This window comes from Mytilus californianus, unplaced genomic scaffold, assembly GCF_021869535.1.
Source record: "Mytilus californianus isolate M0D057914Y unplaced genomic scaffold, xbMytCali1.0.p SCAF_12, whole genome shotgun sequence".
NCBI classification, from domain to species: Eukaryota; Metazoa; Mollusca; class Bivalvia; order Mytilida; family Mytilidae; genus Mytilus; species Mytilus californianus.
In genome coordinates this window covers 55518023-55542557 of record NW_026262604.1, presented here as the reverse complement: position 1 = coordinate 55542557, position 24535 = coordinate 55518023, and the positions used below count along the sequence as shown (strand labels likewise).

General features: G+C 32.1%; 1 protein-coding gene across 1 annotated transcript; it reads left to right on the top strand.

The window, feature by feature from the left end:
* Window positions 1-16187: 16187 nt before the first annotated feature.
* LOC127722046 (dynein light chain Tctex-type 5-B-like) lies at window positions 16188-23812 on the top strand. The gene is made up of 2 exons (XM_052228892.1): window positions 16188-16533; window positions 23171-23812. Exon 2 carries the CDS (start codon window positions 23224-23226, stop codon window positions 23794-23796), a length of 573 nt encoding a protein of 190 aa, XP_052084852.1. The 5' UTR covers window positions 16188-16533; window positions 23171-23223; the 3' UTR covers window positions 23797-23812.
* Window positions 23813-24535: the final 723 nt, after the last annotated feature.

Genomic DNA, 24535 nt, shown 5'->3' with positions numbered 1-24535 from the left:
AATTTATGACTAAAATCAGCAAAGACCCATCGAAACAACATATGATACAAATATTTAACAATACTTTTAGATATTTGGATGATATATTGGCTCTCAATAATGACGACTTCAGTATGTATACTAAAGAAATTTATCCTGTTGAACTTTAAATAAAGCTAATACTAACAATGACCACTGTCCTTTCCTCGATCTTGATATCTATATCATTAACGGGAAGATTAATACAAAAATTTATGATAAAAGAGATGATTTTTCATTTCCTATCGTTAATTATCCATTTTAAGATGGTGACGTTCCCTTGTCACCATCTTATGGTGTTTATATATCTCAACTTGTACGATTCGCTCGTGTATGTAACAATGTATTAGATTTTAGCGAGAGAAATTTATGTATTACTGAAAAATTATTACACCAGGGTTTTCGATATCATAAACTAGTCAAAACATTCACTAAATTGTATCATCGGTATAAAGACATCATTCGTAAATATAACTTAACATGCAGACATCGTATACGTTCGGGTATTTCGCATCCAATCTTTTATGGTAATATTCTTTAAAAAGCACAAAAATGTCAGTATTCACCTCAAAAGCTAACAAAACCTTTAAACAGACTTATTAAGAAGGGATATAGTTACGATACTGTTGTCAGGTCATTAAAGATTGCATATTTTGGCTTTAATATTGATTCCCTTATAGGGTCTTTGCATCGGAATTAAACACATTTGTTCTATAACCAGTTGTTCTTTTCATATATTTTATGACGGTATAATACTAAACCCCTAACAGGAGGGATTGTGCCTGATATTCATATGATGAAGACATAATCTTTCAATCAGTTTAATTGAGGTCTGGAGCTGGCATGTCAGTAACTGCTAGTAGTCTGTTGTTATTTATGTATTATTGTCATTTTGTTTATTTTCTTTTGTTTCCTATTCTGACATCGGACTCGGACTTCTCTTATACTGAGTTTTACTGTGCGTACTGTTGTGCGTTTGTTTTTTCTACATTGGCTAGAGGTATAGGGGGAGGGTTGAGATCTCAAAAAACATGTTTAACCCCGCCGCATTTTTGCGCCTGTCCCAAGTCAGGAGTCTGTGGCCTTTGTTAGTCTTGTATGTTTTTTAAATTTTAGTTTCCTGTTTATAATTTGAAGTTTAGTATGCCGTCAATTATCACTGAACTAGTATACATTTTTGTTTAGGGGCCAGCTGAAGGACGCCTCCGGGTGCGGGAGTTTCTCGCTGTATTGAAGACCCATTGGTGGCCTTCGGCTGTTGTCTGCTCTATGGTCGGGTTGTTGTCCCTTTGACACATTCCCAATTTCCATTCTCAATTTTATATCAAAGCAACAGCACACAACTATTCAATTCAAAGTATAAGTAAATTCTGACCTAACAATAGAATGTTCCCTCCAAAATGACCATATGACTAAATTAACCAATTATCACAAAGAAGAGAAAGTTTCACAATACAAACTAGTAAAACCCAGAGAGTAAACAAATAACCAACATATCAAAACTCACTGAGCCATGAAGAAATCTTACAATAAACATAATCAATGAAGCATGACTTTACACTACTCACTAAGTACTTAGAATTAAAAATATTACACTCATCAAGTATATAGTATCACAATATCAAAGTATAATACAAAATTAAAAATATCCAAATTAAGGTTCATCTATACACTTGAACAAAATGGCTGTGTTTACACTATGAAATTTTCTCTGAATACAGACAAAACTGTGTAATTTTAAAAGTTTTAATGCCTGGCAGCACCTAGATAAATTAATGTTACATCCAATTTATGTTATAAAAAGTTAAAACACTTTATGGATTTTGATGAACATTTTCTTTACTTGTCACAGAAGATGATGAAATAAACAAACACCCGAGTTTTCTTTGATACAGTCCACTCATTTACACTATTTAAATCACCTTTGTTGTGAGTAGATTTCTATTGTTCCTCTATTGTCCATATCAATTAATATGATACAATACAATCATTACCTGAGGGGGGCCATCTCAAAGATTTCACATGACTTGTTTATTTTTACACCACCTGTGGCAAGGAAAGAAAATGTTTAGCAAAATCCACAAAAGTTTTTTTCTTTTTAAAACACAAAATGAATACAACTTGTATATATCTAGGTGCTGCCAGGATTTAAAACTAAGAATTACACAGTTTTGTCTGCATTCAGAGAAATTTTCATGGTGTAAACACAGCCATTTTTGTGGAAGTGTATAGATGAACCTTAACACACTACCACATACACAGCAACGGCATGTCTAGCTCTAAAATGACGTGATCGAGTCTTTAAATTTAGCCGTAAAGAAATTCAACAGTCCGCAATAACTAGTACTACAAGAACACACCCGTGACATCGCGGGTCCGTGGCTGAATTGAAGAACCTACATTTGTACGCTTTATGTTTAGCCTGAATTTTTAGTATTCGTATTGTCATGCTGATTATAAGGTGCACAGTGTTCTCTGCTTTCAAAATCTTTCTGTTTGAACCCGTCCTGGTTTTCTTACTACAACTTGAAACTACATGTGACAATGTTTGGATTTAGTAGTGTCAATCCCTGTATAATGACGAAGTTCAGTTGTGATTATGATCCGTGCATATAGCAAATCCCAATACAAACTATTGTATGGTGCACCTGAAAGAGGCGGAACGTACAGATTTTGTAACAGGTAACAGGTGATGTATACTATTGGTATCGGTATCGGATTCGTATTGGTAATATTAGTCATGTGGAAAACAAAAGGGCCTTGGATAGTGTTATTTTTATTCAACACCATTGTCCTATATTAGTTACATATATAGTTGGATTCTTTGATTCGTCGTGTTTACGACATGCCGGCTAACAAATTGTACCTCGTTATTTTGGTAGTCTAGATACCAGAGATGGTTCTCACTTAGAACTTGAACCTATGACGTCATGAACCTATGAAGGGGTTCAACTAGTTTCATTATGTCTACCTCAAACCGCGTCACCTTCTTTGTTTATCTCCAACAATAAAATAAATAAATGTGCAAAAAAGATCGAACGATCAGATAAATACATGAATTAAGGGAAAACACTCAACTCTTTACCATAGATATAAAATATAAGAACACTAGTGCAAGCCTAATATAATAATGTTGTGAAATATTCTTAATGCCTTCTATAAGGATTAATAATGTATAGTTCAGAAGAAAGAAAATTTGGATTTGAATTTCCCCTTTAATATAAATATAAATATAATGTTTTTATTATTGTGAAGAAGAAGAAATGATAATAAAACGGTACCAGTTTGTTTGACAATAATTAATAAATCTTGTTTGAATGATCGTTTGTTACATTACTACTGATAAATGTATTACTAGTAACACATTTACTTCTCGTGTTACTTCTTACTCTCTTTAACAAAATATCAATATTATTTCGAGCAACCGTAAAGTGATGGGTCTGTTTTCGAAAATAAGAAAATATAGTATCATAAATGCCTCTCTATTTTCATGTTCTTATTAGTGATGACAAACATGTTACGTTACAAACATGTGACGTTACAAACATGTGACGTTACAAACGTTTGATTTGGAAAATTTCTATATACACTTGTACTTTCCAGCACACCTTGTCATTTCGTGATTATTAGAAACTACAAACAGCTCTGCTCTAGAATTAAGCAGTATATACACACCTAAACCATGCTGCAGGAATATTGGCAGGAGACGTCGAAATAGTCAGCTAGCGACGTGCATTTTCGCGCTTACGTTGAGGTTACCAAGGGGGGCGCCATTTTTGGGATTTTTAGCGATTCATCTCCGAATCCAGCACGTTGACATATATTTTTTATTTGCTATTTTGAGAAAGCATGACAAAAGGCAATTAATGTAGAAAATTTGAAATTTGACATTGTGAGACCCGCACGATTTCCGCATTTCAAACTTTAAAAAATAATCGCACTTTGAGTATCTTATACTTTTACAAAAGTGCAGAAAACTCAAATTTTCAGCAGACTTTATTTACATCTCCCCTAGGCATACAACATATTTCAAAACAACAAAAATGACAATACAACGTGTAACTGTATCGGCTGCCCTTAAGAGGGTCTGGGTTGGGATCCCATTTTTCTTTATCCTTTAATTTTTTAGACTATTTTCTCTATTCTTTATAATTACACTACAAACCAGTAAAAGTCTGAAATTGCCTATATCTGTACTCGACTGGACTGATTTTTACTCGACCAGTCTGATTTTTACTCGACCATTCTGAATTGGTCTGAAATTTACTTGATAATACTCGACTGTAGTCTGAACCATACTTAACAGTCTGAACTTGTACTCGACCAGTACTTAACCATTTTATACGCGTCTGAACCATGCTCGGCCTAGTCTGAACCATGCTCAACCTAGTCTGAACCATACTCGACCTAGTCTGAATCATGCTCGACCTAGTCTGAACCATACTCGACCTAGTCTGAATCATGCTCGACCTATTCTGAACCATACTCGACCAAGTCTTAACTTACCTAGACCTATTTTGTGTATCTATCTATTGTATTTCATCAATTTAGGAACTGTTTTTAACAACAGCTATTTCCCCTGGCTAGAAATTTGAACAACAATTTGAAATGAAAAATGTATTCAATACAGCCTGATTGAAACCAAAATTTGACAATAAACATAATATAACTTCAACACCATATTCATCAACACTTATATACATACATATATATCACCTTTAAAATAAAAATAAAACAAGCTGATCAAATAATTTCAAAACTGAATTGTGACTAATATTTTCAATGTTATTCAAAAATTTTTGAATGTTTCAGATATATTTTATGGTTACTGGACAACTTTCACCATTAACTTAAGCCTAGTATAGATTTATGGTGTCAGTTGAGTTTAGTTAATAATGCAGTGAACATTTTTTTTATTAAAATATATATAAAATAGCATATAAAGCAACTTGATAAATTTAAAAAATGACACCTTTGTACTGTTAAACCAAGAATTTAATATAATCATGATAATAGAACTTCCATAGTAATCCTGTGATAAACTTTTAAAAAAGGAAATGTGTTCCAAAGTTACAGTAAAAATTTATTTCAATTAAATTTGAATAATTTTTGTCAAAATTTAAAAACATGGCATACAATAAGCACTTTAATAAGGTTTAATTACCTCAGTACATGTATGTTTTACAGGTAAAAAGAAAGCCCTATTTTTCTTAAACTCGTGTATTACTTATCTAGTGAATTCAAAAGGCCGTGTGATTTAAGTTTCACAGGATGTTGCAATTTTGAATGAATGTTATTTAGAATTTAATACTCTCTGACCAGGTGTGATCTTTTTCATGAGTTTGCCCCAAGCAGGAGGTTTAAGTTACTTCATCACCACTAATCAGAAGAACAATTTTATTAGTTTCTTTAATTTTTATCCCTTTTTTTATATATTGTATAAAATATATCCCAAATTATAATAATAGATATATTTCTAAAATAAGGTAAAGCAATTTCAGTGATTTTGTTGGCTGTTGTTATCTCATTAAAAAGATAATTATATAACTATTGTACATTTTTTTGTATGTAACCATGAAACCTATGTAGTTTTTATTTAAGAATTTAGGAAAATTAATTAAAAAAAAAAAAAAAAAACACATACCAAACAAGAAGCATCTTAATAAGGTTTAATTACCCTCAGTATATGTTTGGTTTTTAGGTAAAAGAAAATCTTTTTTTAACAAAACTCTAAAACTTTAAAATTAATATAATTAAATTATTACATAAGATAATTTGATTTAACTATCTCTATTTGATAAATCTGAGAATCATGTTAGAATTTAAAAATCTGTTTTATACTAGTAATATATCTTTATTTTATTGTGGCTGTTGTCATGTCAGTTAAAAAGAAATTTATTTTAACAGTTTAAATTTAGAAAAAGTAGAGATTATTTGGTCAAGTATGGTTCAGACTGGTCGAGTATTGTTCAGACCTTTGGTCGAGTATGGTTTAGACAGAAAAAAAAAATAGGTCGAGTACAGGTCGAGAATGGGTAAGACTGTTTCAGACTTGTCGAGTAATAGTTCAGACTATTTTCAATGGCAAAGATAAGGGTCAATAACAAATCAGTACAGTCGAGTATGGTTAAGACTGGGGTCGAGTAATGTCGAATAAAATTCAGACCAATTCAGACTGGTCGAGTAAAAATCAGTACAGTCGAGTACAGATATAGGCCATTTCAGACTTTTACTGGTTTGTAGTGTTACTTATTTTGACCATTATACTCGATCCTTTATTTGTATTACCTATTTTTCTCTATTTTCTATATTTTTCCATTTACTCTGCACTTTTTTCCCATTATTCGCTATTCATTAAAACCTCATGCAGACCCTCATATTTATTGTGAAACTAAGCTTAAAACTGAAAGTACAATATATACCCTACATCTCCTTTTGTTCATATTTGAAATGGCAGATCGCATTGACAAGTATTTAAGCTTGCGTTTATCATTATTTGACTTCATATTTTTGTTTTTCATTCTGTTCGTTATCATACATGTAATAACGAACACAATTGGTGAATTACATATCATTAAGAAACAAAATTGAAATTCTATAGTGAACAGTTGGATGTGTACTAATTGATACTTAAGTCAGAAAAACAAGATTTATTTTAGTTGTTACTGGCTTTGAACTAGCTTTCAGTAATTGCGAGTTCTCTTGGATCGGTACCATGTGTTCTTTATCTTTATGTTAGTTTTGTTTCGTGCTTCGTGGCAATTTGATGAGTCAAGCCATTTCAACTGATTTTTGCAGTTTGTTTTAGTAGAAATTAATATTGATACATTGTATTATCTATCGATTTTGATTGATATCATTAGTAAATTGTGTGTCAATTATGATACGTGACTCACTGGTCCTTTGTTTGTAATTTTTTAACTTTCTTTCGCACAGACAACAAAAGGTTTTGCAGAGGACGCTTCATGAAGCACACAGAGTCCAATATCTCGTGACTGGACTTAACGGATAAGGAAAACAAATATTAAAAATATTCGTCAATAGATTTAACGTTTATATATGTGTGCAAACTAGTCGATTCTTTAAAAAAAAAAAAACAAGCGCTCAAGATGTGTTTTGTGTCAAATATCATGTGGCAACCAATCTACCGATAAAGAAATATTGCTAGACTATTTCAGAAACTTGGATTTTTATAAAATCGTGATAAACCGCTCGATATAAACCTTCGGAAAGCTACCGATTTAAGATTTTAAATTTGCTACTGAGGCCGTATAATTAGTACTGTTTAGGCTTTGTATATGTGTATTATTTCTATCAGTAACATATAATACATGTTGTAGTATATGTCTCTTTTTCTATAAATACATTCTATGTTTTATAAACAGAATGAATTATGACTCGTGCATTTCCAGAAGCTTCAAAGAGATACTCAAAGGAAACGATCGTTTTATAGGGGATGTATTCTCTGACGTTTCAGTCTCGTTGAAATCTCGTTCCGGAATTATTTCCAAAACATGTGATACAAGTGGAAAATATCAATAGATTTAAAATATATTATAATCAAACTTCACTCTGTGAAAAAATTGTGTATTTACAGTAAGTAGTTTTTGTTATAACCAATCAAGTCAGTCTCATTAGCCAAAATGTTGAGAAAATAGGTGAGGGGTACAAGAAATGATTTTACCATATACATGTACATCCCATATCAATTTTTTTCTTTTCAAATTTCTGAGATATGTATTTTTTCAATCATTTATAACAAAGAAGTTGAAATAATATGCTTTTTGTCCTAAAAAAAGAGTAAAATCCCAAATTTACAAAATTGACAACATGGAAAATTTGACATGAAAAAGCAACAAAATTTTATAAAACTTCCTTATATTAACACCTACACAATGTACCTATTGTTTTTTTTTAAGTTAAATTTATTCAGATTGGTCCACTATATCTTTAGAGAAAGTATATGAAAAAAAGTTTAATTGTGAAACTGTGATTAGTTTCATGATAATAGCCCCAAAATGGGTAAAATGTTATGAAAAATGGGAAAATCATCAAAATTTGGTACTTTCAAATGGCTGTAGCAAAAAAAAAAGTGCACCACCATATGATTTTTTCTCCACCAATACTCTAGTTCAGGGAAAGCTTGTTCGCGACCTCGAATTCTGAGTGGGTCAAGCGTTTAATTAAAACTCATGCGAGAATATGCGAGATTTGGATGAACAGGGGGCAAAGTCATTTGGTACAAATCAATATTCAATGTTAAGGATGTCCGCGGCTTTCCCGTTTACCTGTGAAGTCGTTGAGTGTCATCTGTTTTTGGTTTATGTTTATGTTTAATGAAGTAAAAATGATATTATGTAGAATTTCGAGACCTAGTGTTTGAAAATTACGGGGGAAAATTGGGAAAGAAATTTGAAGGAAACTTGAAATTTACCTTGCAAATAACCAAAACGAAATGTTTGATAAAGAAGGAACGATGGCCTACAAGTCCCTGGAAGCTTCCAAGAACTTCGAGGAAGTTTATGTGCAGAAATATCATCTTTTGGAGATTGAGAATAATTTCCTGATACACGCTTACGTAATGGCATTAATTGCCAAAACAGTATATCATTCAACGGTGACACTATATAATTTATTCTCTTTTGCTTGTGTCTGTCGGATATAGATAAACAATTTAAACCATATGATTGTCATGTAAAACGGAGCTTTTTGAAAAGTTGTTTCTTGTCATATATAACACAAAGCTTGTCGATATCATGAATGATATTATGCGAAGTATTAAATAAACTATAACCATGGCTTCATAAATGTTATGTTTTCAATATTGTATAAATAGTCAGATCGTTTAACCTTGGAATAGTATATATGTTCCTTGTTCAACCCATAATAAAAAAGTTCCCATAAAAACAAACAGCCATGTACAGTTCGTCGTATGGAATAAAACTCTTAGCAAAAAAGCCACACCCACCGTAATAAGCTATACAATGAGTAGGTGGAAAGGGTATTGGGAGACAGGGAGAAAGGGGGCGGGAGAAAGGGGGCGGGAGAAAGGAGAGAAAGGGCGGGAGAACTATCAAAGGGAGACGAACTTTAATGTTGAAAAAAAAATAAAGAGGTAAAAAAACGAAAAAACTGGATACTAAATGTTCTAATAAATGGACAAATCTTTGAAAAAAGGCAACATTTATATTTCCCAAACCATTTTTGCCATTTCCGATCATTTCTAAAAATCATCCTTTTTAAAATCAATCGGGTCGAGGACCAATCCAGTATATCTTATCAAAATCCTTCGTAATTAAGTCCATTTTTTATGTACAATGTTTATCATAACTGTTTCTTGTTACGGAATATATTTTTTTCAGCATTTATTTTCATATTTTGTCAAGAAATTTGCACTTGCATGTTTGCAGTATAATTGTTGTGTGTGTGTATTTTTAGAATAGAAATCCAGATTTAGTCTGTGTTTCAAATATTAAAGGAGGTGTTTCGGTTATGGTCATGAGACCTAGGCTTATCCTCATCAGGTATCCCTAGCCTATATTTTTCTTTCTTGTAATATTTAGAATGGTTCCAATTTGATTTCACTTATGGGGATACGACACCTGTTCATACGTTCTAGTTCGTTTCTTTCTTTTTCGTTTCTTTCTGTTTTTTGTTATTTATTTCTCTCTTTATTATAGCTGTTCTGTAATTTTATTGTGTGTGATATTTTTATCTTTTATTTGGTTTTATACGACTATATCATTTTCCATTTTAGAATTCGTTAAATATTCCTTTAGATTTTTATGTCTTTTGTACGCCATAATCGGTGGTTTTGGAAACATAGTTTTTGTATTTCTGTTTTGTTCGATTAGGTGCCAATGTTTCCTTAGAGCTCTTCCGATTCCTGTAAATGCTGAGTTAAATCTTGTTGCAAAAACGAGTGGTGGAGGCTCTTTCTTATTTTTATAATTGTATTTCAAAGTTTGTTTCCTTTCTCGTTTTGTTGTATTAGTTATAATGTTGTCAATCTTATTTTCGTAATGTCCTCTTTTAAGAAGTTTAGACTTAAACAGTTGGACTTCTTTATTGAAGTCATTTAGGTTATTGCAAGATCTGATCAAACGAATAATTTCTGCAGTAATGAATCCTTTAAATAAGGATGTAGGGTGGGTTGATGTTCCCCATAAGTGAAATCAAATTGGAACCATTCTTAATATTACAAGAAAGAAAAATATAGGCTAGGGATACCTGATGAGGATAAGCCTAGGTCTCATGACCATAACCGAAACATCTCCTTTAATATTTGAAACACAGACTAAATCTGGATTTCTATTCTAAAAATACACACACACAACAATTATACTGCAAACATGCAAGTGCAAATTTCTTAACAAAATATGAAAATAAATGCTGAAAAAATATATTCCGTAACAAGAAACAGTTATGATAAACATTGTACATAAAAAATGGACTTAATTACGAAGGGTTTTGATAAGATATACTGGATTGGTCCTCGACCCGATTGATTTTAAAAAATTTAATACGTTATCCACTTGACCATACAAAGTAAGGTGTTCTCGAGGACAGGGAAAAATAGAGATGACACAATAAAAAACTGTCTAATTTTATGATCCTCATACATGACCATACATATCAAAAATGAGTTTCTTGACATTGGGGCATGCACAATGCACCATTGACAACATCCCAACATTGTGAATTAATTTGCGTACGAGTCGGAGGCAGGCCTTGTTCGTAAAATCAGTATATGCTTTAATAAAGACCTATGCCACCTATATATGGTCATATATTAATTCAAATTTGTATTAAAATCGATTGATCTGAAAAAAGACGGTTGTTAAGGTGGGAGATGGAAGCAGAGGGGCGGGAGAAAGGAGAAATGTACCCCCTTTCCACCCCCTCATACAATGTCTTTACTCGGACTGTTACATTTTGAACTAACAAGTGAGAAGTCAAACGTAATGTGGAACAAAACAGTTTCAACATTCATATATCATTATCATGATCTTGACCTGCATGGATATGCATTTAACTTGCAACTGGACGATTAGACAAAACGGTTATTGATGACTGCATGAAAAACTTTAACCTTAGACAAAACCTGAATTTAACTGTTGAGGAAAAAGGAAGTCCATTTAATAATAAAATACGGAAAACTGAAAGTAAATATTTGCAAAATTTTCTCCTGGATACTGTATTTTGGTCATAAAGAAGCTTCTATCCCAATGTCCCGAAATTCCATTATGTTTGACAAATATTTTGATGTAAAACAAAACTTTAACCACAGACTGAACCTAAATGCTGACGCAGCCGGCGTTAACGCTGACGACGGAATCTAGGACCGCCAAGTCTCGCTTTCGCGAAATAAATTTCGCAAGCTTGACAAAAAGAAGGATGTATGTCAAAAGATCCAAGTAGGCAGTTATTTCACTCATAAATCTTTAAGATCTCCTTGCTTTCGACAAGACGACTATCATTTTTTTTTGTCTAAGGGGGAAGGGGGGGGGGGTACTTTTTTCTAAATTAATTGTAATATAACAATATTTTTTTTTTCACATTTATTATCATTTTCTACCTATTAACGTGAATTTTCTGACACAAAAATAAATATACAACAGAACTGTTCATTAAAAGTATGTAATCAAATGCCAAACTATATATGTGTGTGAAAATTTACTCTCTGAAGATATAAAAAAAATATATAAAGTATCTTTTATTCTGTTTAAGATTTTATAAAATCTCATTGAAATTAATTAGATATTCTGCATACTATATTATGTATGCTTCACGATAAGACAAGATAAAATGCTGAACGACCCAGATCCCCTCCTTTCAAAATTTTCAATATCTGATGCATTTGAATTAAGCACGATACCTTTATGTAAATTTAATACACTCATGCAATCAGGGCTAGTATTTTGAACATATGTTTAAACGGTAACTGTCAGAACATGATTATTATTATTAAGGGTATATTAATTTTGTCCAACTGTCGCCTGGTGAGATACATAGTTTTAGGTAAAACTTCATGATACCACATGGCCTAGGTGTTGATTGACTTTTATTTTTATGACCTAAGATATGGTAATGAAATAGCACCCGTAACTTATTGAATATATCTGTTAAGTGAAAAGCACAGCATGAATCTGTCCATTTTTGCGTGAAGCTGACACGCAAAGTAAGGTGACATATCAAACCGTTTCTTTTGTAATTAAGATTAATTAACATAACAATCAAAATACTAGTAGTATGTTTTAATCTGTCAGTGTAATCAATCACTTTTTATAAATAATCTGATTACAGTAATAACGATGCCGATCTGATAAATCAATAAACTGATAATGCCCCCAGTTCATCAAATCTCATATCTAATCAGTCGATAACGCAAAATCACGATCGATCTTGCACATGCGCATTGTTTCCCTGAACTTGAGTATTATTAATTTTTTACAGTCATATACACCCAAAAAATCAGGTTAAGAAAAAAAGTTTAAAATTCTAGAAATTTTTGGCTCCTCAGATGTGTACATCCTTAACCATCATAACTGATTAACTGTGTATCAGAAACATCCCGAGAATAGAAGATTTTGATGGGAAAAAAAATTCACGCAACAGAGAAGAGTTCAAGAACCGATTTTATAGAACCGAAAAAGATTTTTATTAAAACGAAATTATTAAAATATAATAAATGATATTACCAATATGCCAAAACTACTCCTCAAAGTAGCTATATATTTGTCATATCATAGCTTGACCAGTAAAGCTATGGAAATATTTGTATATTACTTGATTCTGATAAACCGCTGTAAATACAAAGGTACACAGACGATTATGTCTTCATCATATGAAAATCAATCACCATTGTCCACATAATCTGCACCTTTCAACTATACCAGCAAATGAAAAGCAAATATAATTATTTACCAAACATTTCTAGCTGTCTGAAATGTCCTTTCTTTATCATATCTTTGCCTATATATTCAAAGTTACATATGGCCAATATATTTATACATACATTTCTAGCTGTCTGATGAAATATCAAATGATCATATCAATGATATGTGTAAATATATTGGGCATATGTAACTTTGAATATATAGGCAAAGATATGATAAAGAAAGGACATTTCAGACAGCTAGAAATGTTTGGCAAAGCAAATTGTCTGCAAATCTATGTATTTACCATACATTTAGGAATATGTTCAAAGGTTTTAGATATGTTCTGATTTGACATACATTTTAGCCGACTATAACGACTAACAAAAATATTCCTTTACAATACATTTGACAGGTCTCGGCATACAAAAGGAAATGATGCTTTACACCCCCTACAAAGTTCTCGTTTTGAATTGATTTACATAACAGGCAAATGTAGATGTACCTTACACTTTATAACCCCTATAAAGTTATTTGAATGATGATGCTTTGCTACCTAGATAAAGAAACACATTTGCGGATAAATTTACATCATAGAAAAATATATGACAAAGATTTCCATTTGCAGAGGTATACTGACAAATATATGAATTTGCAAAAGTTTTGAGATGGTCATAAATATATGTAAATTCTAAACTTTAAAAAGGTTTGATTAGGTGTTAATATATTTTATAAACCGCAGTATCTCATAACCGCCTATAGGAGGATAAAGCACAAGAAATGTTGATATTTACTACATGTAAAGACAAGATAAACTGTATGCAGCGGTTTGGAAATATATGTTAATGTCGGTCTCTGAATACATTTACATAACATTTGCATACCTCTTTAAATCCGAGATTTCGTGTAGTGCCAGGTGACGGGAGGGTTTAGCTTTCACAAACATGTTTATCCTCGCAACATTCTATATATACTTGTCCCAATAATGGGTTTTGCTAATTGTTGAAGGCCGTACGGTGGTTTATGGTTGCTAATATCTACGGCACTTGGTGTTTGGTGGAGTTTTCACATTGGAAATTATACCACATCTTCTTATTTGTATATATTGTGCAAAGGCATGTGCATATCATTCAGTGGTTGTCGTTGGTTGCTCTCTGGCAAGGACATATATATAGCTGACTATACAGTATGCATGGGTTTTTTCATTGTTGGAGGACATATGGTGACCTATTATAATAGTTGTTGAAATAAGCTTTATTCGGAATATGTTGGATTGTTGTGTCCTTAGATAGCATACCACATCTCCATAATTTATACTAATGTACGATATACGACGGATGGCAATTTATTGTGACCTTGATAAGTTCCAGATGACAGTATGAAAATGTATGATAACACGGCTACAGTTTATCACAAGCTTAACTTCCTACAGTTGTTTTGGAGACCAAACTTTATACGATATGTTATCGATTATTTGTCTAGGGCAAAAAAGACAACTCTTTGTATGATGTATGATTAATACATCTTGATCAAGATCTGAATAAAACTTGCAAGAGATGCATCGCACATATATCATATAACTTCATTGTAGCACGAAATACATAAAATTATGCGACTCATTTGACAAAAAATTTTACGAGAAAAAATGCTAGTAAGTCATAAACATTTCAGTATAACTTACAATTAATTTTTGTTTAAGATTTTTTTGCGAAAAGAGCTTCTGATATTTTTTTGTCTGGTATTTCTAATAGTATGGAATGTTTACATCTCTTCAGTTTATATATATAATTATATTCATACACCATAATGCCAGTATCAAATATGTTAAAAATATCCGTACTTATTACGAAATATAAGATACATGTTAATACATATATACAATCTATTCTTTCCTTATAACCAAAGATTACAAAATTCTTGTTTTACCAAAGATTGTTTTGTTTCAACATTACATTCTAGATGAATCACTATTTGAAAGAAGGCTACAGCTTGTAAATTGCATTAAGGGAACCATTTTAATTCTAAATTATTGTGTCATGATTTATGATTATCAAAAACCGTTTAGAACAGATGAAAGTATGATAATGCCACCGTTAAGGCCCATGAATTAGAAAATCAGAGTATTACAAATCTATCCAATAGCTTCCTTTAATTGGTCACATGATATAAGTCTGTTAGTTGGTCACATGATTAAAGTCTGTTAATTGGTCACATGCTATATCTGTTAATTGGTCACATGATATATGTCTGTTAATTGGTCGGATGATATAAGTCTGTTAATTGGTCACATGATAGAAGTCTGTTAATTGGTCACATGATATAAGTCTGTCAGACATCACCACATTGAGTTGTGTTTTACGTTTATGCTTTCGGGCTCCAAACTTATCAAGGGCCATCGTCTGCCGAGTTATATTTGTAGTTCCTTTATTGTTTCCCTATAGCCTGTCAACTCTGAGGCTGCCAGTCTTAATATTTGTGCAGCTATGATACTGATAAAAGATAAACATATACGAATAAAATTCGTTCGTCGAGTAATGCCTTTCTTCTTCGGTATTATCTAGGAATATAACACAGTACATGATGTAATAAGGCATGTAGATACCTTGCAGATCAGCTTTTGTATGTCTATCGTAAAAGATGGAAATACTGACCACGTAGTCTAGTCAAATATTTTATGTTTGTATCCTGCAATCGATCTTTTAACTATACAAATGCAGATGGTCAGATAACACAAACTATACGTTAACTTTATAGTTTCCTGGTATCCTGCGTCTGTTGCGAACGAACGATTATGTCCAATATTATTGTTTACGTCACAGTTCAATTTGGGGTCCTCTTCGTGGTCTGCGTTTAAGTCATGCCGATTTCTTTCAAAAACAAAGTTAAGAAATATGAAATGAATGTGTACTCGCTATGAAACAGGAAAAATTCTCGGGGAGTCCCCCTTTTTCTGTATCGAAAGCTCGTACAAATAAATTTCGCATGCTTCTATACTCTACGAATATTGTATATATATAATTACAATTACTTTAAACTATTATATCTATATGTATATATCATATACCTGTACTAGAGGAATCTGACATGTACGTTTGTATATTTCAATTTACAACATGATTAAATCATAATTTAAACTAAATAAATATTTTCATATCACACAGAACGTTATCGTTTAAATGGTGTCACAAACAAATCTGACCCCAGCCCATTCACGTGCAACGGCGCGTGTCCAAGATATGATCAATTAAATTAAATATTAAAATATAAAATCAAATATAAACTGAGGTCTATAACAAACAGACGTGTTCCCATTGTACAGATTAAACGATTAAAAGATTATCGTAAACATAGGATTAATTTCTGCTAAGTGAAAGGATATAGATACAACTAATAGAACTAAACGTACATAATTTCAGATTTAATTTCGGTCAAGTATTAAAAAATGTACTTTTTCATTCAGAAGAATTGTTAATAGAATTAAAACAGAAGATCAGGATTTATGTCGATTACATACAAAGAGATTATCTCTGACTTCACACCTTATGTTAATCGGTTTGTCTCGTTACCGGAGGAATATAACCATTGGTGGCTTTAATTACAATCGAGGAATAACAACAAACGAAAGCGTATACTCGAGGTTAGTGTTATTTACACATTTATATAAAACATGTAAATACAATTCTATTTAAACAAATAGTTTTCAAGGGGCAAAGACTTAATAAGAAAAAAAAAACATCTTTTAGAAAATTTTCTGATTTTCCGTTTAATAAGAATATGTGTCTACCTGTATATAACACCACGCGCACACATCGCATATCAATGTTCTGTTAACAACAAAATCTTGGTAAAATTTCTTATTTTGGCATAAACATATTTTCAAAAGTTCACATCAACATGAACATGTTTTCTCGTTTGAATTGTTTTACATTTGTCATTTCGGGGCCTCTTATAGCTGACTATGCAGTATGAGTTTTGCTCATTGTTGAAGGCCGTACAGTGACCTATAGTTGTTAACTTCTATTTTTTTTTTTGGTATGAGAAGAGGCAGATCTATGAGTACTCTCAGTTAGTTTACGCTAGTAAAAGGCATAGTTACATTTTCTTTTTATAAGATATCCATTATCGAACAATATAATTTAACACATGCATTCAAATCTAAAAACAAACCAGACAATAGTCTGTTTGCCAACCCCGTTATTGACCATGTGGTTCCATTTGTACGAGCTGTTTCCCTTTGAATGAACATACATTTTCATTAACAACGAAGATCTTACGGAAAGAAAAATGTATTTAATATTATACGTAATGTGTGCAATCTAAAGTTATTCAAAAATCCTAATATTACATTTAATTTGTTGTTAAGCTTAAAACTATTGATATCAATAGTAATGTTTCATTAAAATGTGGGTAACACGCCTATACATCAACCTATTATGCTTTGCATGGGCAACAGTTAATTTTATTATACTTCATGTCAAAATGCTAGATTTTGATTGGTTAATACGAAGGAGACAATTTACTCTATCCCATGGCAAATACTATATTACCCTTCACGGAGACGCTTGCTCAAGTGTGCGCTTTAATAAATACTAATGATTGTTATGTACAAGACGTCATAGTTTATTACTTTGAATTTGAAATATAATAGACAGTAATAACAGAACATTCAGTATAATAAATTAAATAACACATATCTGAAAGGGTGATATAGCAGATTGTTACCCCTCGAAAAGACATGGTCAACCTTGGCTTTGCCTCAGTTGACAATGTTTTCTCGGGGTAACAATCTGCTCTATCACCCTATCAAGTATGTGTTATTTATATATTGTCAGGTATAGAACCAGTCTAGTATAATTTGATGTGTTAACATGTGTAGTTACAGAATCAGATCGGTAATTGGCAAATCGACTATTGTGTGTGAGCATATGACGTATATGTATTCATCTAAACATATCATAAGATAAATGAATGGGACAAAGTACGAATGTATTATTGAATGAAAAAGGGAAGAAATAATGCATTGTATTCAAATATGAATAAGTGAAACTTTTTTTTTTAATTATTTTATTATGTAATTTAAATGTATGAATAGATTATTTGGGGAGATTTAAATTCCTTAGCTTTCTCTTTCTAACTACATGTATATGGTGCTTTATACTGTTAATTATTTAGGAATGAATTAATAGTCGCCCCTTTATTCTTTTTAGGGTGTTTTTTTACATATAGCTCCTAACGATTCTAAACATTCATACACCCCTGGCTTTCAGATATTTTATTGTTAATCATTGTCTCTCGCGTCTTAAGAAATGTCAATTAATTGAAAACTCAGAAATTATTGCGTGCATTTATTGTTGCGATTTTTGAAAAATTGACAAAAATGCGAGATTAATTACTGGTATTTCAATTTTAGGAAAATCTGCATACATGTATATGTATCAGATATTAGAATGCGAGTTCATAGTATTGCTATATCCACCCAGTCGCATTATTCGCATTAATTAAAACCTCGCAATAATTTCTGAATATACAGTATTAAATTGTTCCTGTCCTGAATATGCCTGAAATGCTTGCCACTGCACACTAACACAAAAAAAAATCACTCATGATAATCGTTTCTTTTCATTTTTAAAATTCAAATGAAAAAACTAGACTACTATATCCTGTCATAAATTGTAATTTTCTATTTCTGAAAACAAGCATACGGACCTCTCTCTATTTTTCCATAATTTTATGTACTAGGATCTATTCAAAAAGATGTAAATTTGTTTAAATATTTTTGAAATTCAACGGCAAGCATTCTAGTTCAAACGAAGGTAATGGTTTCTAATAAAATTGTTGGAGTTTAGCTAAACCAATATAAGTGCGATTGTTTTTCTTTTTTATCTTCACTATGCCTTTTAACTATATTCTCCATATAGTATTATTTAACTGGAGTAGGTTGGAGTAATGTGTCTTATATTTTTTTTTCTCTTTATTTGCTCTCGAATTTTTCATTATATTATTGTCTCACGGTATACTATTGTTAACGTTTCGCTTGCTGCTGCTTTGTCGGTATTCTAATTACAATAAAAAAACTCCAAGTGATCTACTTGAAATAACAGATGTGTGTTATATCAAAAAGAAAGCAACCCCTCGTGAAAAAATATTCACCATTATATCACTGTGTCTAAACTACCCCGGCAAAAATTGTTTGGACTCGATGGTATCTAATATCCGGCACGACATTAATAGACAGAGAAAAGGTAGTTTTCTGTTTATTTATTTGTTATTTTTATGATATCGAAGAATATATATATATAACTATTTTCTATTGTGAGATGTAATATTTTCTACAACCGTTCTAGATTAACGGAGAAATAAGTAAAAATGTACGTCAAAATGACGAACTGAGTGAACCTTGCCTCGAATTTGTTTAATTTCTCCTTAAATTGTTCACATGGTACGGAAAGAAAGGTACGGAAAGAAAGATATTGACATGGAGATTGCAAAACTAGTCACTTTGAGCACCTCAATCCTTGTATTTCTGCGTATGGAACGAAAGAAATAGGTCATGTCAAAATGGAATCACCCGGTTTTGTCAATGTTGTTTACTACACAATGACCCGGTTTTGTCTATGTATAGAACCCGGTTTTGTTTATTTTATGAAAAACAACGTTAACACTGGTACCCTGAAACAAAAAAATAAATTTAGAAATGGCTGATCATGTGGGTTTTCAAACCAGATACCTCAATAAAGCGTGTGGCCCAGTTTAATTAAATTGTTAAAGAGGAGAAGATTTTTGTAAAATAATTGGCAAAAACGCAAAGAAATGGTAAAATCGTAATTAAAGGTCAATAATTCTTACAAGGATATCGACCAAGTCGACTTATTCGTATATATTGTCTTGCTGATCATTTTTGCTTTATATCTTTTATATATTTCAAGATAATAGACAGAAATGGAAAAAAAGGAGAAATTTGTCATTCAAGGACATTAACTTCTATAAGAATTCGTGTAAGAGTTTTGATGTGTATGGACAAAAGGTAGAGCTCAACATTATGAACATATCTGCTCCTGTTAAATTGTCTCTATCTATAGCTGTTTTTAAATAATAGACAAAACTTGCATCCCCCTATGTTCTATTTTAAGCCATGTCGGCCATCTTTGTTGACAAGCGGGGGTCATCAAAAACTGTTTAAACTAGATACCCCAATGATGATGTAAAACAGTTAAACATAAGTTCGTTAGACCTTTAAAAACCGACATAAGATTGTGGATAAGATTTGTTAAGTGTATTGTAGCCCAGTAATTTCAGAGGAGAAGATTATGTAAAAAATTAACGGAAGACGACGGACGACGGGGGCCAAGTGATGAAAAAAGCTCACTTTTTCCCTTGGGGTCAGGTGAGCTAAAACCAACCAAGAATTCCAAACAAGATTGCACCGTTCTTGAATTAAAAAAAAAGTCTAACATTTCATAATTAAGACTTGCACGAACGAGATAAACTAATCAGACATGGCAAAACAACTTCAATTGCGTTTTTTTTTAACAACAATAATTACTACGTTTTATTTATACAGGAGTGACTGTACGCACTGACATGTCGCGACTGCTGGAATGATCGTTATCGAAATTATTTTGAAGGTCTGTAAGATAAATAATTTAATAAAAGTTAAATAAAATTAACATTGTTCATGGAACCATAAAAAAAAGTCAAGGTCTGATGAAACCTGCCAGACGGACATGAACACATTACAATCATTGAAACCAACCAAAAAATAATTAACATCTACCAATTAATCAAGAAAATAAGCTCAAGGTCACTTAAATAGTCATGTGCGCAAAATATAGTTGACATATTACTTATGGTATTAGAGATACGGACTTGAACACGAAATGTTAACCTTGATCATAGATATCAACCATTATCAGCTATTCATTTTGTTAGGAAATCGCTGAACCATGAAAATGAGGTCAAGGCAATGGACATATGACAGATAGAAAAATCGTTAAATAAAAGACCTGTGTGCGAGGTATGTTACAGTCAGGCTTTCTAACTTCAGACATATGAAGCTTCATACACATAGTTCAAGCCGCCACGAATTTGCATCCCTTGGTCTCGCATTCCGACAATTCCAAAATATCAATGTGAATTTTTAGAATAAACATGATAATCCTACTCACATACATCCAATTTCGCGGGTGTCCCTGCTTTCTCATTTCTTATAAAATTTTAAGTCGGTTTACGATTTAGTTATATAACATCAGTGGCGAATCCAGGCGGCGTATAGGTCACACGCCCCCACCCCACCTTTGATGGCCCCAAAAAAATAAATCTTTTGTTTACGATTTTTTTTAGCATAATTCGTCCAAAACATTGTTCGCTTCGCTATGCTCTGCGGTATGTAAGCTATTTGAATTACGCCCACTTTGAAAAAACCTGAATCCGTCCCTATATGTTGTCAATAATATATTGACCAACGTCAATGTACGATAATCATAACACAATGGAGAGATAACAGAACCGTTTATTTATACAACTATTAATAAACTAATCATTATTGCATTCCTCGATGGCCTGAGACTATTATAATACTAATTTATACTCATTATTATAGTTACAATTAGGGATAGATAGATTTGATTTTTAATGCATGATTATTGTAATCCTTTTCTCACCATAAACATTCATTTTCTATGGCGATTCTGCAAGCATATATACATTTGTTTGATTATCATGCCTTATAATGAACATTTGGCTTTAAGAAGATTTATTTTAAACGATCATAGGAAATATAACACCCCTAGGTAGATTGGTCTACTTATAAAGATAACCATCCTGTTGTACAAGAAAATCACATAGCAAATGTGCGTCCTTCAATTTTTAAGATCATGAACTCTAATTTTAAGTTTAAACACTAAAATTTACATAATTCATATAAAAAAAAACGTATAGAGAGCTTAAAACTCAATTTGCAGTTTAACCTTCATTTCTATCTATTTCGCAGTTAGAGTGTTATTTTTTTAATGCAAAGCAAAATTATAATTATTTTTGTTCCAATAAAGTAGGAATTAAGTTTTTACAGATTCAAATAAATAACAGGTTGTCCTCTGTAAGAAATTGTTTTCCAACCAGCCACCAAACTCCTTTAATTGCTGAAGTTCAATTATGTTATGCGATTTTGCATTATTTTTTTTTTTGGACAAAACCGGGTTCTGCCTTGTGAAATCTAGGACAAAACCGGGTTGTACACATTGACAAAACCGGGTGCTTCCATTTTGACATGATCCATTTCTTTCGTTCCATACGCAGAACTACAAGGATTGAGGTGCTCAAAGTGACTAGTTTTGCAATCTCCATGTCAATATCTTTCTTTCCGTACCATGTGAACAATTTAAGGAGAAATTAAACAAATTCGAGGCAAGGTTCACTCAGTTCGTCATTTTGACGTGCATTTTTACTTATTTCTCCGTTAATCTAGAACGGTTGTAGAAAATATTACATCTCACAATAGAAAACAGTTATATATGTATAAATATTCTTCGATATCATAACAATAACAAATAAATAAACAGAAAAGTACCTTTTCTCTGTCTATTGATGTTACGTCACCGTGCCGGATATTAGATACCATCGAGTCCAAACATTTTTTGCCGGGGTAGTTTAGACACAGTGTATATATGTCTACATAGTTTGGCCTTACAACATACTATACGATATGTTACGCTCTGACTTTGTCGCCCTAAGTCTATGAATAGTTTGAATAAAAACAGAAACTACCAAATATCAAACCTTATTTGCCTGGAGGACTAACAATAATAAAAGATATAATAGCTAAAGACACGTGACTAGGAATAAGCACATACATATGTGGCATGTTTACACTTTTGTTTTTAAATCTGACCTCTTTAAATCTTTGTCAGTGCATCCAATAATGTAGATATATTATGGGATTCTTTGGTTAATGCTGTTTGTAATATTTGTTTTTTTTTGTATAAATCATCCCGGTTGTTTTCTGTTTTTTTATCGTGTCACGTTTTGTCATGCAGGGGCCTTTTATAGCTTACTAAACGTTATATGTTTTGCTCATCCTCGTATTTTGGTTTCTGGTAGATAATTTTCCTAATCATGTTGAAATTTTTTGCTGAGATATTTTTATCGTCCTTTTGTGTAGATGTACAATGTTGAGTTATATTTTAGTATTAAAAAAATTGGGAAAAAAATAAAAATAATGATAACAATAATAATAATAATAGTAAAAATAATAATAATAATAATTTTGTTACATTCAGGTGCAGGGCTAGGTGTGTTCTAAAGCAGTTTGACCAAATTATCAAAGGCCAAAATGTCTCGCCGAATGTCCAACTTAGCATCATCATCTTTAACCAGAAGTGAACCAATAACTCCAAAAAGTAGGCGAATGCGTGGTTCGATTGTTGCCTCGAGGCTTGTTGCACCTTTTGGAGGTCAAGGACATACAGCAAGTAACGTTAGTGATTCGACACCTTTTTTAGAGATTACCTCCCTTGGTGAACGTTCTGATGGAATATTACACGGTAAAAAATTGGAAAACACTTTCAAAATTGGTCCCGATAAGACATTTAAGACTGCAGAAATTGAACGCGCCACAAAAGAAGTGCTCAGTGAAAACTTAAAGGATGTTGAATACAATGCTACCAAGTGCCGAGAACTTAGCCAGGACGTCGCTTCAAAAATCATGGAGAAAATTAAAATTTTAGGACTTAAACGTTACAAGGTGATTGCAGTAGTAAGTATAGGTAGTTTGAAAGAAAAACCAGGAATGCAATTCGGAAGCCGGTGTCTATGGAATAAAAACACGGACAATTTTACCAGTGTTAAATTTTCTAACAATTCAATATTTTCCGTTGCAATGGTATATGGTTTATATTTTGAATAAATATGAAAACAATGTATTTTCCTTGGTACTTAATATTATCTGTTTATACTGTGTATTTCAACGTATTTTACAGGTGTTTTCAATGGAATACATATAACACATTTGCAGATTTGTGTTTATCAGGTTTGCATCATTTTAGGAATGTTCCTTTGTGGGACGGCAAAATGAATATGGTGATGCATAAAAAGGATAATTATTGTTATTGATGTGTCAATTCACTACCTATCCGTTCATGCACTGGACACAACGCATAATAAAAATTGATTGATTGATGTTTTGTGTTTAACGCCACTCTCAGTACTATTGGCAATTACACGGCGGCTAGTTTTATTGGTGGAGTAAGCCGGAGTGCCCGGAGATTAACCTGCCACGTGCGGGGCTCGAACTCACACCCCAGTGTTGACAGGCTATAGTGATACAGTAGCTGAACCACTTCGACCACTCGGGTACCGAAAGTAAAGAAACCGAGCTTTTTTTTTTATTCTTCTTTAAACCATATTCCGGCCTTATTCACAGTCAAATTCGTTCCCTAGCAACGCGAATACATGTCACAAATAAACGAGTAATTCTTGTAAGTTAGACTTCTTCGAGTAATGATGTATGTTAAAACTAATGAATTATGTCATTTAAAGTTAACCTTGGTCATTTCCATCTTTACATATTATGGGATGGTCTTTTGTCCTAAGATGTAACTATTAAGGTCACACGCATAGTGTTGTGTACTACCTGACGGTGTCCT